General features: G+C 39.1%; 1 protein-coding gene across 1 annotated transcript; it reads left to right on the plus strand.

The window, feature by feature from the left end:
- The first annotated feature begins 843 nt into the window (after positions 1 to 843).
- LOC131600446 (uncharacterized) lies at positions 844 to 3,297 on the plus strand. Its single transcript, XM_058872609.1, has 4 exons — positions 844 to 1,193; positions 1,799 to 1,895; positions 2,637 to 2,699; positions 2,945 to 3,297. The coding sequence occupies exons 1-4, from the start codon at positions 922 to 924 to the stop codon at positions 3,032 to 3,034; spliced, it is 522 nt and encodes a 173-aa protein (XP_058728592.1). The 5' UTR covers positions 844 to 921; the 3' UTR covers positions 3,035 to 3,297.
- The last annotated feature ends 16,318 nt before the right edge of the window (positions 3,298 to 19,615 follow it).

Consider the following 19,615-nt stretch of genomic DNA (forward strand, 5'->3'; position numbering starts at 1 on the left):
TGACGATGAGCGCACTGGAAAGATATTTATTACAAGGGCCATCTAGCCAAATACAACACAAATCTCAAAGAAAAAGAGTTTAATGAGTTAGGAGAGCGCCTAAGTGCGGAAGCCAGACTGTTACGGTGAACCGAACCAGACAAACATATGTGGTGATTTTTTTATTATATGAAATATTTATTATTATTTCAAAAAAAAACCAAAAAATACACTAAGGAAACTTCTCATATGACTAATCCTACATCTCTCATACATAGACTGGGTGGCGTGTAGCCCTGTACATATAAAAAATATACATATTTGAGATGACGCTTAAACTTAAGACACCCCAAAAATAGACTATTAGTATAATTTTTTTTGAATTTTTTTTTTTGAAATACTGACTATTTAAAAAAAATTCCCTTTCAACGTACAAATCTAATTTTTATTGCCATTTTTAATACTATTCACACACATCCCAATAATTTTGTAAAATTTTGTAGACTCGGTACTAGTGAAAAAATCATTTAAATTTCAATTAATAGGTGTATTGGAATTAATTAGCTCACTTTATTACAAAATTGAATTGATAGTAGAAATGTTATCAAAATAATTTAAGATAAACTACTCTGTATCACACTATTTCAGAATTGATGCGTTTTTTTGTCTTTTTCTATTAAACTCTCACTATTCCTCATCACTCCATCCGTTTGGGAAGTTCTAGAATTTCGAGCCTTTTTCCGCTTACTTTCAACGCAAACAAACGACCGTCGATCCATCCATCTCACAAACAATCTAAACCGTTCATTCGAATCCAAAAGCGCGGGAAAATCCAAAACGTTGTAATAAAAAGAAAAAACACAGAAGCGAAAACAACACGCACGCATTGAGAGAGAGAAAGAAATCATCAAGAGAAAAAAACACAGAGAGCATTCCGAAGAAATGGCACCAAAACGCAAGGCCGAGAAAGCTGCCGAACCGGCGGCGAAGTCGGGAAGAGTCACTCGCTCCGCCACGAGACTCACTCGTTCCGGTGCCAGGAGTTCTTCCGTCGCTAACTTTATCGAGTTACCAAACACGACTAGGAAATCGCCGGCGAAGGCGAAGAAAGCTGAGGTTAAAGGGAAGGGGAAAGGTAAAGTGAAAGAAGAAGGTGAAGGCTCTGGAGCTGTTAATGGAGATGCCGCCAAGACTGTCGTTGTGGTTGAGCATTGGTATTTCACTCTTTTTTACCGTTTTATCAGTTTCTTGCTTTCGTTATAGTGCTTAGAAATGAAGAAGAGAATGATATGCGGTTTTTCCTTGATGAATGCACTCGTTTATCTCTATCTGTTTGTTTTTATGGGTAAAGTAGTTTTTATTTATATTTGATCTGAAGCTTTTTATGGCTATAGCGTTTAGTTTCTTTCGAGATGAAGCTTTTTTTATGTGACATGAAACCCTAATTTTTAGGAATATGAGATGAAACCCTAGCTTTCAGGAAATCAAACTAGAATACCGTATTCTGGATTGCATATTGACAGGTTCTGTTTTGGTGTTGAATCTTTGTTATGCTATTTGTTGTTATTGAGCATCGTGTAATAATTGGAAAATTGGAAAATAGGTTGATTATTTATAAAAAATCTTAGTTGATCAATAAAAAATCTTGACAATTTATATGCTACTTTGGCTTTTTTAAAAGATTTTTTATAAACAAGGAAATTTTCAACCTAGATTCTTGATAATGGAAAGACTTTAGAGATTAATAGATAGTGTTGTTAATTATTATTATTATTATTCTGAAAGATTTTGTGCCTGTGTTTTGCTTAATTTGTTTCAGCAAGCAGTGCAACTCGTTCAAGACGAGAGCTACTCAGGTGAAGGATGGATTGGAGAGTAGTGATCTTGATGTTGTTGTGAAGCTGAATCCTGAGAAGGTATTGTTTATGTTTTTTTCATTTTGCTTACTTAGCTGTTTTTATTACGACTTCTTATCCACTGTGTTAATTTTTTTTTTATTGTTTGTTCTGCCATGGACTTTTTTACAACCTTACATTATATGTGTAAATGTGTTTGAATGAAAAGATTAGCCAATCCTGTAATGATTGTTTTGGTTCTAATGTGGAAATGCCATGTGATGTCTTTTGATCTGATATTGTGCTTAGTATAGAAGTAGAACCTAGAAAATGGAAGAATATGCAGTACAGTCTCTTTATCTTGTATTCAATGGGTGAAAATAGATTTGAACATGTAAAGTAAGGATTTATTTACAAATTTGTGAACTAGTGGTTTCAGTTTTTCATTGACAATTTTCACAAGTTATTATGAAGAGTAGATTGACAAATTAATTTCATATGTTTCATGAATGTAATCATATATGATATCTGCTGCACTTCAGGTTACATCTGCTGAATTCCCACTCTATCTTCTTCCACACACTTCCTCTACCATGTTTATCACCCTACATCCTATCCTCACCCTCTAACTCAGAAGCCAACTACTGTTCTTTTTAATGCGTTATTCTCAATGATTGCTTGTTGATGATGATGATTCTTACTCATGCCCTTAACCGTGACTTAATAATTATTGGATTCATATGATATGATATGCATATGTTTTTATTTGTTGTGTAAGTATTATTTATAACAGTTTTTCATTTGTTATCTTTCAATTAACAGCCAAGGAGAGGCTGTTTTGAAATCCGTTTGGAAGATGGAGACAAAACTTTCATCAGCCTTTTGGTAAGTCTTACATTTCAGTTACGTACACTTCATGTTCTTATGTTACTTTATGTCTTTACCTGCTACTAAGTTTTAATATATATCCTTCTGTTCATGTGCTATATTATAAAGTTGTTTATTATTTTGGATATGTATTAAGTAATTTTTGCTGCTACTCGTTGAATTAAGATTTTTTGGACTCCACTATGTATCAAAATTTCAATCTGCTCAACTGATGCTATTTTTAAATGTATTCTTAACTGTAGGACATGAAACGGCCATTTAAGCCCATGAAAGATCTTGACATGGACAAGGTCGTCTCTGATATCATTGAGGAGTTATCTAATGATAGCTGATCTAGTTGTTTCATATTCAGGTTTTAGGGATTCATATTCAGGTCGAATTGCATATTCAGATTAAATTCCTGAATATTATTTTTGTAATTTTCTATTGCTTATGTCTACAATTTCCAATGGTTCCATGAATATTTTGTTCTTTTTGAGTGTTGGGGGTAATTCGCCTCAACTATATGGTTAAAAGAATTCAACTTTTTTGGGATTAGAAACCTGCACATCACGTACTTATTAGCAATACTGATTTTATTATTTTGTCACTTCAACGTTTGTCTCACTGGTTGAGAAAGTAAGTATATGGTAAATATGACTATTCCAGGCAATGAGAATCAGATTGTGAATGTCCAGCCAACGAGTATTCCCTCAGAATCTCTTTACCAACATATTTTGATCTATTATGATCATAGTTATCTCCCACGGTCTTTTGCATATGCTCATTTGTGTTTACTCTTTCTTTTTGCAAGCTCTTACATCATTGTTGTAGTTGCCTTAAGTCTTTAGGTACTAACACAATATACACACACAAATAATTCCAAGTCTCTTATACTTTTGATAAAACTTATTAAAACCAAATCAAACTAGTGCTTAAACAATTGAGAAGTTTGTTTAATCAATTAGAAAGGCAAAATATGTTTTTTAATTGATTACGCGTTGCTTTTAATCGATTAAAAATCAATGATATATCCTAATTGATTAAGAAAGCCTTTAACCATTAAGTAATATCATAATACAAAATTTTCTTTTATGGTGAAACTAATTGATTGCAATTTTTCAAAAACCTATGAATTTTTTCTTTGAGCCAATTATTTTCTTACATAAATGATATTTCTCCTTATTTCAAAATATAGCAATTTTATGAATTTAAGAATATAAATTTTCTACTATTCTTATTTTTGTCATTCTCTTATATCATTTTTTATTAGCGTTTTCTTAATAACAAGAGAGTGAAAATTTTCATCTGAAAGTTGTGTTATATTAAAGTTGTGCTAAAATTGTTTATTAAAGAATGCAGTTCTCTTGTGATCTCAGGTTAAAAGCTAAACCTCTAAAAAATTTAGACAACTGTTATTGAGCCGAACCTCTGGAAAAATACTAGTTGTTTGAGGTTATTGATATAAATTTATGTAAATGCTCTCATTCTTATGTATATTGAGCTAATCATGTATAACATATTTGATTGTTATTAATATTGAGTCGAGTTAGAGCTCAGTTTACTTGTGGAAGGTTTTTAAATTGATCTTGTACAGAAAACTCAAGGTTATTATAGTTGAAATTTTAAGAAAAAACTCTTGGAGACTGGAGTATACAAAATAGTTTACGACGAATCATGATAATTCTCTTTTGTGATATTGCTATCCTGATCTCTTTTATTTTCAACTATTTATTTTTATTTTGCTATTTATTTCAATGTCTATTCTTTTTTATTATTTCTGCATTTAACCTATGTTTTCTAACTTACTTAATTTTTAATTAAGTGTTTTTATAAACCGATTTTTAAAATTTGAAAATCATAATTCACACACCTCTGAGGTTTGGATTTTTTTCTAAAGAGTTTGAAAAAAATAAGTTTGGAAGTTTGCATATTTAAGATCAAAAAGAAAGAAAAAACCAAAAAAGGCGTGGAATTTTAGAGATAAAAAAATAGAAAATAAAAAAAATGGCTGCCACATCAACTCCGTTTGTCATGTTAGCATTTTGTAATAGAATTTTAACGTCAGAGATCAATGCCAACAAAAAATAAGATATAAGGACTCAGACAAAGAAAAAGATATATGGACCAAGTTAATAAATTCGCTAACTTACAAGAATTTAGGCCTAAAAAATATCATACTTATTGTCATACCCCAAAATTTGCCCACACTATTTCTCTCACACAAATTCAAAGCAATACACAAAGCTCCTAGGCATACTCTCCTATACAAGGCTCATAAATTAGGGTTTGGCTTATTCAAAGGAAACTCAATGAATCAATGGCTCCAAGGCATCCTATATGGCTCAATATATCTCACATTATCTCTATGACAAATGTCAAGTCTCAATTCAAAGGATTGGTCACTCACTTGTTCAGAAAGTCAATAGTCGACTAAGTTAACCTAGAAGTCAACTGTGGTCAAAGTAAAGTCAAAACTCCTGATTTTTTGTCAAGATCCTCATATTGAAGTATCATTCACCATTTAATCAAGAATTGATCATGGTTCATCAAGGAAAGATAAAAAAAATCAACAAATCAAAAGATTTCTAAATTAGGGTTTCTTATAGGAAAAGTCAACTGAATTTTGACCAGCCATAACTCTCACATGGAACATCAGAAATTTTCCATACAAAGCTCATTTTAAAGTAAATTTGATTCTCTACAAAATTGTGTCCCACATGCCAAGTCTAAAAATGCTTCATTTGAGAGATATGGACCAAAACATTATTGGTCCTTTTCAAAAGTCAACAAAAACACTTTTTTCAAAAGGACATAAAAGGAGCATGGAAAATCATTTTGATATGAGACCAAAGACACTGGTTAGAGGACTCTCTAAGGTTTCTAAAAAGTCCTAGAACACTTCCATATCTCAAAACTTGAGAGATCTAGGCCTTGTCAAAGATGAGCAATTTTAAGGGAAAATGTGAAAAGAAAAGGTCCCAAAATCCAAAATTTTCCAAATGGGCCTATGTTCTATTAATCCAATCTTCACATTAAGCCCATAAACGACCCAAAATTATATCTCTTAATTTTATATTATTTTTATTAATTATTTTATGATTTTTATACATTTAAATCATGATTTAGTTATATAAAATAATAAATTGGTAATAGATATGGTTATTGCTTTGATTCTAAGCCAAGTACCAATCAAATTTTCTCATTAAGACAACCAAATTTCGTTCACATGATTGAAGGTACAAAAAATCAAATATTGGCCAATTTTAGCAAGTTTTAATAAAACTCTCAATCAAATTTCCAAAGATTGCAAATCATTGATTCAAGGAGATTTCTTTCAACTTTGTTGACCTAATCTCCTCTCTATAAGTATTTGAACAAGTCCAAGGTGCAAGGGTGACAAATTTTCTGCAAGAAGAACCCTAATCCGAGCCTTCAAAATAAAGGAAAATCCAAATTCCAATTCTGAATTGCAGGTCGATTCAAGTGGTTTCGTTGATTGCAGCACGTTCCAGGAACCTCAAGGAAGCTTTTCCAATCGAATTCGAGGCTTTGAACATCAAGGATCATCCTCCATAACTCGCGGTTTGTTCCATATTTTTCAAACCCGATTCTACCATTATACGCATCATCCATGGATTTTAATTGCATATATGTGTTTAGTTTGTCGTTTTGATGAATTCTGGAAAGTGTATTGCATTTATATGTTGATTTAAGTGATATGCCATTGCTAGGGTTAAAGAGCTCCAATTGGGGTTTTTCTGTTTAGGCAAAATTAAAGTTATTAATAGGTACTATCAGGTTCGTGATGCTTGGACGATGGTAACCAAGGCACCGCGAAAAATTTATTTGCACTCTAGGATGCATTCGTTATTTGCAGGTGAATAGGCTACGAACACAATTCGCAGCAAAACCATAGCTAATTCTGCAGGCTGTTTGGCGAAGAAGACGAGGATGTGTCGCTCGCTGATTGGTTGCTTTCAAATGTTTTTGGCGCGCGAAGGGAATCTGATGGACCCAAGATCCGATGCTTCTCTGGATGACGTATACCATGTGCCTCTACGTTACAAACCCTCAGATCTCTTTCCCAGTTGATCCAACGCATCACAGGACGCTGGCGTATCATAGGCCTTTGCAGCCTCACCACACTGAATCACAAGATAAGTTTTTCTAAATTTTTTTTCTTTTTAATTACATAAAATCCTTTTTATTTATTTAAATGTTATTTATATATATAAATTTCATATAAAAAGTTCCATTTTTCTACAAAACTTTAAAAACTTTTTTATCTTAATAATTTTTTTTATTTAATTTCAATCATCGATTATTCGATTTTATTTTAATTGCTTGTAAAATAGTTTATTTTGTTTAAATTGTTTTAAATAGCGAATTAATTTTGATTAATTGATTAAAAATAAATCTTGGCATTTTAAAAAATCGAAATTTTATTTTTGATTGATTTAATTAATTAGGTTGAAAACCAATAATTAATTATATCCAATTTTATTTAATTTATGCCCGATTCAGGATTTACGAGAATTATCCATACACTGAAAAATATTTTCTTTGTGCATTTCTTTTCAGAATCATTATCAGACATCTTCCAACTATGCGCCACGCCTATTACGAAGCTACGTATTCAGCTTCATTGTTATTGTTTTTTAGTCTATTTTGTTCCCTTTTTAGGGTTTACCCCTTTATACTTTTTTGAACTGTGCATACACTCACTCCTACCGTTCTGCCTTGCATTTGCCATTTTCAGGGTTAACCCCGAGGCTTCCTCCGACCGCCAACCATGTCAGATCAAATTCAAAGCTAAGTGCCTATTTATTTATTTTATCTATTTTTAATTTCTTTATTTTTTTTTATTTTTTTAGGGTTAGCTTTGTTTGACTCCGAACCAATAAATGCACTCACCCTATTCTTGTTTATTTTTCCCACCTTTTCAGGGTTTGTCAAATTGCCAAAGCTACGAACATCGATAACCCTAAACCCTGATATTGATTATTACTTGTGTTAAATCTATAATGTTATTATCCCGCTGGTTTCAATTCCCCTCTCCTCCGCTGGTTTCATTTTCCCTTTCCCATAATTGTTAATATTAATTGTTATGGTTAGTAACCTTAGGGAGTGCAACTTGTTAATTCGATTAGAATCACCTAACTATAAGATAAATATCTGAATATAATCACGTGATTGTTGCACCCACACACACTTTTGGGGTAACCTCTCAGTTGCCTGTTGCCTTGTTGCCTGTTGCCTTGCTGCCTTGTGTTTTTTTGCAGAATAGCCATGTCCCTCGAATACGAGGATACCTCAGCCATGCTACCTCGATAAGTACAAAGGTCATACGACCCTAATGATGCTGCCTTCGATACACTAATATGACCTTGACCCTCGGAAGCTGCCTACGAAAAAGGATGAGGTATCCTCTGGTTGCCTATGAAAAGGCTATTCTGATCCTTCCCTTAGACTACCTGCCACTCTATGGCATGGGTCAGTCTTGTGGCGAACGATGACTCGACGACCCTTCAACCTCCAAATGAAAGGCTTCCTGCCCTCTTATGGCAAGGATAGACCGTTTCACCCTGAAAGGCTAAAAGAACCTCTTTTTCAAATTATAAGGTAATTGCCCCTAGTTGCTTTGCCTTGCTCTAAAATTTTTTTATATTCTTTCTCATAACTCTTCAAAATGGCTACGCTCATTTACGAGCTAAAGTCCATATCCTTTTTCTTCTACATTTCTGAAAGCAAAGAGCAAAGCAATTAAGAGCCCATGAATAATCATGGATGCAAAGGGTGCCTTACACCTTCCCTTTGCATAAATTACCCCCCGAACTCAGTTTTTTTATTTAAAAGGTTTTTTTTCTGTTCTTTTAGCCTTTCTATTTATTTGGATAAAATAAAAGTCGGTGGCGACTCTTGCTATCCGCAACATTTCAATAAAGTCAGTTCACCGTATTACACTTATATTGCACACTTGATCCTAAAAGAATAAGACAACTTGAACACATGATTAGATTGTGAACTTTTAGCAATTTACTATGATTAGATTGTAATTGATCTTTTTAGCTAATCATTATAAACTTTTTTTATTTAAGTTATTCTTTCTTCATTCTTTGATGATGTTTAGGATAAATTACATTGTTCTCATTTGAGATCATCAAAATCTATAAATACATATAATAAATTATCTAAATTTAAGAGTAATGCTAATTGATTGTTGACAAGCTAATTGTATACATTATGTTCAAGAATGCAATCGTATATGATTTTTAATTCTTGTCATTTTCCCGCTTATGTATGTTTCTTTTACCATTTTAGCATCGCTACATATTATTCTAGACGTATATGTACGGGGTGTTACAGTTGGTATCAGAGCATATCGATTCTTGTCCCTGCCATGAAACATCGTTAGCAATTCTCTTCTCCCTCACATGCGTGTGTTGCTAGCCTGAATTCTACTATCATAATACGCAGTTATTGAGCCTGATCACCTCATTAACTATGTATGTGATAGACAGGATCACGGCGGAGACATCACGAGGATGCGTAAGATCCGAAGCGACTCGAGTTGAAGTGGTCGACGTCGGTTAAGTTAGGAGGATGTTGGGGATGTCACGAGTAAGAGAAGAAATTGTCATGGAATAGTTGACAACCCAATTGTCGTGGTATGTTCTAAGACGACTGGAAGCTGCAAGATTCGATTGGACGGAGTGGACCGTCTTGGGATCCTTGTAGTAATGGAGGAAATTCACGAAGCGCCTGAGTAGGAATGTAGTAAGGGAGTTTTGCGATAGAGATAAGTTTAAAGCAGTTATGGTTTCGCTACGCGATCATGGTACCATTGGATAATAAGGCTATAGAACCGATAAGATGGACGACTTTTAGGGGGTTGGACAAAGATATTGGATCTTTCTAATTATTCTGGCCTGGGCAGTACTCGGACGGACAAGGTGTTACACTCCAGCTCGTTCTGGTGCACCTTGAGGTGAAGAGTTGGTAGAACGAGTGGAAGTGGTGATCTCCATTTGGGAAATCTGGGACACCTAAATTGGTGAAAGGAACTACTGCATCTCCTTGTTATTCTGACATGCGTGAGTCATAGAACTACGCTAGGTGGGAAATGAATGGATGGATGTGCATAGTATAGTAATCCATGTTCCTTGCTAGTTGTGATTCATCTAGTCCCAAGTGATGCCGTAGAACTACATTAGGTGTTGGGTACTTAGGAGAAATAAACTAGTGGTTATCTACATCATTGTCGGGCTGGCCGCAGTAAGTGATTGTTGTTGTAACCATGGTATTACTATATGGTGAGAGTTATCTTTGGGAGTCTTTCGAGTGTGCCTTGGGTGATCGAGTACATCATTAGCATGGGAAATCGAATGTGATTCTTATCAAGTGAGATCTAGCTTGTTGCAATTAGAGGGAGTAAATCTTAAACATGTGACAATCTTAGGTTTTAGCATCCTAAGGAGTGTGGTTGGAATACCTTGAGGAGTGAGGACCTTAGTAGGGACTGTCCAGTTATTGTCGGTCGTGGCTATAGGATACTGGTGTGGATTTTTATACGCTATTGGGTAGGTTACATGAGTACATGACCTCATCATATCTTATCTTTCCGTTGTCTATTATTATTGACAAGCTAATTGTATACATTATGTTCAAGAATGCAATCGTATCATATATGATTTTTAATTCTTGTCATTTTTCCGCTTATGTATGTTTTTTTTTATCATTTTAGCATCGCTACATATTATTCTTGTATATCTATGGGGTGTTACAGTTCACTGACAGAACCCAAAATTCTGTATTTTAAAGCTTCTAAATCCATTCCAATTCATTTCTAAGCAACACCAAACATTTTATAGCATCTCAATCAAAATTCCAACATATTAAAATGATCCAAGACATACATTATCATCATGGAAACATATTTCTATCATTCAATCAAGCATGCAATATGTTTATCTCAATCTAAACCCTTGACATGCATTTTCCCCAAATCCTACCCAAGGTTTCTATTTAATGGAACTCACCTTGCATCAATTGAGGTATAATTGATAGAACCAAAAGAGAAGAGAAGTCTGAACGTGAAAGAGCAGAGAAGCGAGAAAGTGCGAAGAGAGAAAGAACGAAGAATCAACCTTCAGGTAAGGGGGGACTCTTCCGTTTAACTTCTATTATGGGATTATAGATAGTAGGATAGATTGAGCATGTTGTTTGTATCAATTGGGTTATGTTTAGGTTTTAGGATGTTAGGGTTGGGAGAATTGTTGAATTGTTGTATTGATCATCTATGGTAGTAATTGGATGTTTGAAATGTGTTATAAATATGCCAAATTGTGTTTGTTGATGGTGTTTGATGTTACAATACGTTGTGGTACGTTCTGGTATGGATTGGAAGTGATGCAGGTGCTGTAAAAATGGTGGTTTTGGGTTGCAGACTCGAAGTAATCGGTTACCATAGGGTGGGTAATCGATTACTCGTAGTAAAAATAGCAAAAATGACATTTTGTAAGTCGGTAATCGGTTATCGAAAGGGCAGTAACCGATTATCCATACTAAAAACAGCGTGAGGGTTATTTTTGTGAGTCAGTAATTGATTACCCTGGTTTCAGTAACCGGTTACCACTGATGCATTTTGAAAAATTGTTTTATTTTCTAAAACCCATATCTTTTAAACTGTAAGTCAGATTTTAGTGCCGTTTCGAGCACGACGAAGCTAATTAAGTGTTTTATTTAATAAAATGGTGTTTTGAGTAGTGACTTGATTTTATTTTAAAACACTCGATTTTATTTGGTTGTGATGGTTTATGCGTACAGGTACATTGGTGAATGTTTTATCTGTTATGATGTCGTGGTTGTAACTAGTGATTGATATACATATACCCATGGCTAATTCCGCCGGTTTTAAATTACTTTCCTTTATGGACGCGTATTCCGGGTACAATCAAATACCCATGGCTAAAACTGACAAGAAATACACGGCCTTCATGACCGAATCAGGCAATTATTACTACAACGTAATGCCCTTCGGTCTGAAGAACGCTGGCGCGACATACCAGTGCATGATGAACAAAGTATTCCGAGCAGAAATAAGCGATATGCTCGAAGTCTATATGGACGATATGATCGTCAAATCTCAAAAGGAAACCGATCACGCCGCCCATCTTAAAAAGGTTTTCGAGCAAGCCCGAAAGTGTAAAATGAGATTCAATCTGGAAAAATGCACATTCGGCGTCCACGCGGGGAAATTCCTCGGCTTTTACATAACAGAAAGAGGAATCAAAGCCAACCCGGATAAATGCAGAGCCTTCTCGGACTTGCCCATTCCAAATTCGAAGAAGTCAATCCAAACCTTGAACGGCATGCTCATGTCACTATCCAGGTTCGTGGCCAAGTCCGCCCAGCATGCTCTGCCACTATTCAAACTCTTGCGTAAAGAGACCGCCTTCGAATGGACGGAAGAGTGCGAACGCGCCCTCTCCTACCTCAAGCAGGCACTATCCAGCCCACCAGTTTTATCTAGGCCAGAAGCCGGAGAAATCTTATACCTCTATCTCGCCGTATCCACCGAGGCCGTCAGCATGGCCTTGATACGAGAAATCCCGAAAGCCCATAAACCCATTTACTTCACAAGCAAAGCACTCCAAGGCCCCAAGATCAGATATCAACAGATCTAAAAGGTCGAACTTGCGTTAATAACTGCGGCCCGAAGACTCAGACACTACTTCCTAGCACATACCATAGTCGTGCGAACCGAGCAACCCGTGAAACAATTGCTCGCACGCCCTGACATGGCCGGAAGGATGCTCCGGTGGTCGTTGGAACTTGCGGAGTTCGACATCAAATACGAAGGAAGAAAATCCCTTAAAACACAGGTCTTAGTAGATTTCGTGGCCAAAATGGCCTTCCCCGAAACAACAAACAACAACGCCCGAAGATGGACCTTATACGTGGACGGTGCTTCAAGCTCAACTGGCAGCGGAGCAGGGATCATTCTTGAAAATGAAGAAGGAACCCTCATAGAGGTATCCCTCTCACTATCATTCCCAACGTCCAACAACCAAGCCGAATATAAGGCCCTGCTTGTCGGACTACGCCTCACAAACGACTTAGAAGTCGAAGATATTGAGGTGTTCACCGACTCTCAACTGGTCGCATCCCACATCTCAGGCGAATATCAGTTCAAAAGCGAATCCCTCGCAAAATACTTGACCCTCGTGAAAGAAAGACTAGCCTGATTCAGGAGCGCCAAAGTAAAACACATCCCAAGGGAACAGAACTCTCGGGCAGACGTCCTATCAAAATTGGCGAGCACGAGAAAGAAGGGAGGTAACAAATCCGTAATCCAGGAAATATTGCCAAAACCCAGTACCGAGACCCCCTCTTCACTATCACCTGTAAGCGCAATTGGGGACACGTTCGGTTGGATGACCCCCGTATACAATTACCTAACAAGTGACATCCTGCCCACTGATCCGAAAGAGTCCTCCACCATCCGAAGGAGAGCCTGCTCGTACGTCTTAGTCGAAAATCGCCTCTACCGGCGAGGATTTTCCATACCCCTCCTCAAATGTATAGACGAGGGTACAATTTGCCACATACTACGAGAGATACACGAAGGAATCAACTCCCAACATCTAGGAGGAAGATCACTCACTCGGAAAGCCCTCCGAGCAGGCTACTACTGGCCGACGATGCAAGACGTCGCCAAAGAATACGTGAAGAAATGCGACAAATGCCAACGTTTCGGGGACATGCACCTCGCACCTCCCAACGAACTCAAGTCCTTATCATCTCCCTGGCCGTTCGCGTGGTGGGGGATGGATCTCCTCGGTCCGTTCGAGACCGAAAGCAATCAGAACAAGTACCTTATAATTGCGGTCGACTATTTCACCAAGTGGATCGAGGCCGAGCCACTGTCCAAAATCACGTCCTTGAATGTCCTCCGCTTCTACAAAAGAAACATCCTCGCTCGGTTCGGGGTACCATTGGCTATCATCATCGACAGCGGTACCCAATTCATTGACGGGCGCTTCCAAGAGTTCGTCACGAAACTAGAAACGAAGCAACATTTCGCGTCAGTCGAGCACCTACAAACGAACGGGCAAGCAGAAGCTGCCAACAAAGTAATTCTGAGAGGCCTCAAAAGAAGACTGGACGAAATAAAAAGGGGGTGGGTCAAAGAGCTACACAGCGTCTTATGGGCCTACCGCACCACACCACACTCAACAACAGGAGAGACTCCTTTCCGACTAACATACGGAAAAGAGGCCGTGATCCCCGTCGAGATACACGTGCTCGAGGCGCGTCGAAGAACCAATCGAAACAGAGGGCAACGATGAGGCGATTAGAGAGGAGCTCGACCTCGTCGAAGAAATACGAACAGGAGTTGCCCTCCGCGAAGCCTCACTCAAGCAAAAGATCGCCCTAAGACACGACACGAAAGTCATTAAACGAGAATTTAAAGTGGACAACTTAGTGCTCAAAAGAAACCACAAAGATTCCCGAGAAGGCAAACTGGCCGCGAATTGGGAAGGCCCCTATCGTGTCCGAGCGAGGACAGAAAATGGGGCATACTACCTAGAGAATTTGCAAGGAGAAGAACTCGCTCGACCTTGGAACGCTGAAAAACTTAAGCAATATTACAGTTAAAAACACAGGTGCGGCCTGGTACGCGCCGAGCACCTCTGACTAAAACAAAACAACGGGAGTCCGCTCTTTTAATCGAGCAGACTCCTTGTTCTTCGAGGAGCCCTAAATACAGAGTATCCCCGTCCTAAACACGTACCATGATGGCAGAGCGCCCCGCTCGCGAAGGGACCGTTCACGCCATGAGCCCCGGAGCTCAATACAACGAAATCCGAGACTCACCATAGGCCGGGCACATGTCCCCGGTAATCAACCACAGTTCCACACACTTGACGATCAACACCTTATAGTCGAGCAAAAAACTCCCAAAAAATGAAAAATAAACCACAAAACACAACAAGATTACTTTATTATTCATAAAAATTACAAATCAAACATCAATTGAAAGGAAAACGCTTCACTCCTCCCGATTGGAAAATTCCTCCGAGTGAATATACTGATACCAATCTTCATCCCACTCGGTCTCAGAACCATTCGTGTCAACCACGACTCTCACACCAGTCTCCCAAGAACGAGCATTTGAACTAAGAGAGCCATGAGAACGAGAAGCAGAGCCGGTCAAAGCCTTTTTCTTCTCCTTCACCTTTTTCACTCCACGTGAACACGAGGTTGAAGACACCTTCTTCATGTTAGCTCCACCCATCCCCGCGAGAAATAAAGAAATAGAGGTCCATAAGACCTCCCTTTATAGAGAAAGAAGGGGGAACAACAACATAGGGAAACAAAAAAAGCAATTAAGAAGTAAATACGTTGGGAACCGATAACACATCTCCCAAAAACGCATAACGCACGCGCACAAGTTCCAAAGAAACTAACATAAATATTAAAAACTAAGTAAGTTTAAATAAAAACGGGCAAAAAACCCGAATATGTGCCCAACTGCGGCCATCTAGACCGAGCTGGTGAATGTGCATACAAAATCAAAATAGGGGACATACCCCCCAGAAAACAGCATTACAAAATACAGGCGCACAGGCCCCACACTTGGAAACATAAACAGAAAATCTTCAAACACCTTCCTCGACTGGGACCTCCTCGGCTTCCTGCGTCACAGGCTCCTCCCCGAAGGCCGGAGAGACAATCTGGTATCCCTCCATACGATGGTAAGACCCGGTACCTTCGATCACCAACTCCACCCCCGGATTCTTCAATTTGAGCTGGGCCACAGTGGAATGATAGGTATCCTCGGCAGCCGCCACACAGTCGCTCCCCAAGACTCTGATATATTGAATCAAGTCTGTCCGGGTTAAAAGAGCCTTCTCCTCTTCCGACTCATCCTCAGCAGGAGCCTGAGAACGACGAAGAGAGGCCTCCCTAACCGAGGAAGAAAACATTGTTCCATACAAAGTCCAGGAGAGCAAGGTGTATTGACCTTGCATGTCCACCAGAGCAGCCTCCTTTTTGTTCAGCCGAGCCTTCATAGTGTCCAGTTCCTCGCCCTGTTCTTTCTAGGCAGAGGCCTTCATCTTGACCTGCTCCTGAAGCAACCTCGCTGCCTCCGCTGACAAAGGCGTCGAGCGAGCATAGAGAGTGGCCATCTCCAGGAGCCGAAGCATGGCCGAAGCATCCTGCACAAGGAACCTTTGACGAACAGAAGGCTCCAAACCCTCAATGTGCAGAGATTCAGCACGCGGAATGGTCAAGGAAGGCCCACCTTCGAAGAATCTGGGCTGAAGAAAGCACGAAGGGAGGGTGAAAATGTCAGCAGCCTCCTCCTCTTGAGTGAGGTCCACGGCTTCGGTTCTCTGGCGCTTGCGGCGGACCAAGGCTTCCGGATCGAGCTGTGGGCGAAGAGGAGAAGGGAGCACCGTAACTGGCCTCAAAGACTCGTCTTGATCACAGTTCCTCAAGGGGGAACCAATAGCAGTAGCAGCACCGGAGTAGGAGGCACCGGAGGATCTTTGCGTAACAACCAATCGAGGACCAACGCTCTTCTTAACAACCCCTTTTAACTTGCTGGCCTGGCTAAGCATCCGGTCATGATGGACACGATCCATCGACTCTACAAAAGGAAAAGAAAAACGTGAGAAATCGACCCCTCATAAAACCACTAAGAAAGAAAGCTATTAAAACAGCAAGGCCAAAATAAAAGACGAGAAGAAAAAGAAGGAGCAGATACCCAAATAGGCAAACGCCCTCTCATCGGTTCCCTCGGCTAGAAGCTCCTTAATATTAATCACCCCAGGGTCCCTGATCGGATCCCCTTCATCGCCAAGGATAGGTATCCACGAGCGATCAGCTTTGGCAACGACGGGAAGACCCTGCACGAACCGCTGGAGAGCAGCATAATCCCCTCGAGCATCATCGTACAAATCCGAAAGCCTGGTGATATATTGATCGGTCCCATACCTGAAGTGGTCCCGCGACCAGAAAAACCTAAACTTATACCGACGGGAGGTGACAGGCTCCCCAATCTCAGTGAGAACCGGACGACCATGGACATCCAAAGTCGACACGCGATCAAAGACACTCTCCCGAGCTTCCCGAGAATGAGGACGAATGAGGAAGAAGCGAGGCTTATAACCCTTCAAAGAGTCAGAATAAGACTTAAAAATTTTCTTGGACTGCTTTAAAGACACCCATCCATAACAGTCGTCCTTCACCGTACGCTGAACACAGAAGATATAAAAGAACAGAGAGATCGTTGCCCCTATCTTTAAATGCGTACAGACCAACTCAAAGGCCCGGATAAAAGCGATTGAGTTTGGGTGAAGCTGCCCAGGAGCCACCTCCAAATGGTTGAGCACCGCCACTTGAAACTCAGTGAAAGGGGTACGAAAACCCATATCCCGAAACACCACTTCATACATGGGAATTAAATCCGGGGAGTACACATCACAAATTCGGTCATCTTCGTCTGGAATCAGAACCGACCACCCTTCTCCCACCTCGGTAAAAATATCAGAGTCATCCTCCACAAAATAACTCTCTATGTCTAGTGCTTCCTGATGCACCCAGGCCAGCTGAGGCGCCTCTTGACGGTTTAGAGTGGTAGAGGACGACGAGTCCGACGCCATCGGACGAATTTCATCGTTCATTTTTCACTTGAAACAAAGGAGAGAATAGTGAATTCGACAATTAAATCAAATCCACCCTTCCACCATCGTCCAAAGTGAAAGGGCACGTCAACGGCCCATAGACCAGATGAACCACGTCCTTGCCCCCTTCCATAATCACAAATTCCGAGCTAGACAAAGTTCGCGCCCGGGAAAAGAGCAAAAACGCAAAACTTCTAACTACAACGCACACATACAAAGAGAAACACCAAAAGCATAGTCAAACGACTATCAATGATACAAAAAGCTAGAATCTAAAGATAAACTCAACAAGACGCAGTCGTGGACGGCGGAGAAACCTCCTATCTCCGCCATATGCCACCACATTCATCACCTATTTTCATCAAAGTCTTCCTAAAAACCTACCCTAACCTCATGCAATCAGTTTTAAACAACGATCTAAGCATGAAATACAAAAAATAAGGATCAAAGGTTGACTTATAGGTACGGTTTTGATGAAAGGTTGAAGAATCTGTAACAAACACCACTGCAAGAGAGAACGGCCGACGGAGGAGGAAGAAGAACGAAGCAACTAAATTTGAAAAGTTTGGAAAAATGAGGGGTTCTTCTATTTTTAGGCTACCAAAGGCACCACACGTGCCGCATGTGTCGTACTGTACACAAGAATGACCATCATTAACCCTACAACCTAGGGAATAAATTAGCCATCATTTCGCATTAAATGCGACATGCCCCCTACCAACTTTTCTAAAAGAACACACTTCCCTACTCCCGACCTGACCCTTCTTCTCCCCGAAAACACACGACCTACCTCCCTCGGATATCTTAGGCTCAGACCCCGGAAAGACCCATGGATCGAATTCCTATAAGTCGTCACTCCTCTGACCGGAAGCAACGACTTGGGGGGCTCCTGTTCTGGACCGGTTCAATCTAGTGAATTGGGCCAATCCCGCCTTCGACCCAATGGGCGTCAAAATCACTGATCGGTAAAATAGCAAGTGTACTATTTTGCCACTGTAGTAATAATAGGGAAATTCCCCGAATGTCGATCTCAAGGACTGCACGTTAATATCGAGTTTAAATAATGGTTCAATTAAACAAAAACTATATTTGGAGTTTTGTTTGCAAATTGTGACTAAAAATAATTAAAATAAGCAGAAAAGTAATTTTGCTTTTTGAAAAATATGAGTATTATGCTAGGGTAAAGTGTGTGATTGTTCCTGTAATAACCTTGGATTTAGATCTCTTCAACAAGTTCATAACCTTTAATTACCGCCCTTTAGATTATTTTTCCCTAAGTCCTTAGTAGGAAAACCTTTGAACATTTATCCTAAATCCTAAGTCCTTAGAGAATTATGATGAAATCAAGCCTTTATGTTATCAAGAGTTTATTGGTAACTATAGGGTATCCCTAATCCTAGGTGATATCTACTATAGTCTAATCGTACAAAAACCTTAACAACCGCTGTCCAGCTGGTTGTTAACCGTAAATCAATCTTGTTGGTACGACAAAGAAAGCATAAAAACCTTGTACGATTAAATTAAATAAGAAAACAAATCTATTGATGAACTCAGGAATTCAAAATCATTACAGAATCAAATCAGGGACACCCCCTAGCATTAGGGTTTAGTTACTCATATTGTTCAAAGAAAACAAAATATAAAATAGATACATTACAAGAATTGAGATGAAAGTTGATCTTCAATCGCTTCCGTTCATGAAGACCTTCTTCTCTCCCAAACCCTTGTTTTCTCCAATCTTCAATCGTGTCTTCTCCTTGCCAAAAATCCTCTAATTCATCGTTAAAACTCCTCTAAATAGTGCAAACTCACTTAGGTTGGTTGGAAGTACCCAAAATACCCCCTTGGGTCAACACTTAATAAAAATCATAAAAATACAGAAAAATCAGCGTTTTAGCCAACACTGCCCGTGTCAGGCAACACGGGTGGCCGTGTTGGCCCTCTGAACTTAAATTTTCAAAATCACTCCTAGCACTGTTGACACGGGTGCCCGTGTTAGCCCTTAACTTCAGAATTTGTCTTTGAGTTCTTCAGCAAAGTTGTAGCCCTTTTCGTTAGCAAAATTTTGCCACCGGAACCGCGTCATTCCGAGTTACGAAGCTCTAGTTATGATCAAAATACTACATGCCTGTCACGATGAGAAACATGCTGAAAATTTCTTAATCTCACACTTGCTAACACGAGTCGTGTCAGCCCCGTGACTTTTATCTCTTTTTTAATTTTCTTGGCCACGCT

Source organism: Vicia villosa, linkage group LG4 (genome assembly GCF_029867415.1).
Source record: "Vicia villosa cultivar HV-30 ecotype Madison, WI linkage group LG4, Vvil1.0, whole genome shotgun sequence".
NCBI lineage: Eukaryota > Viridiplantae > Streptophyta > Magnoliopsida > Fabales > Fabaceae > Vicia > Vicia villosa.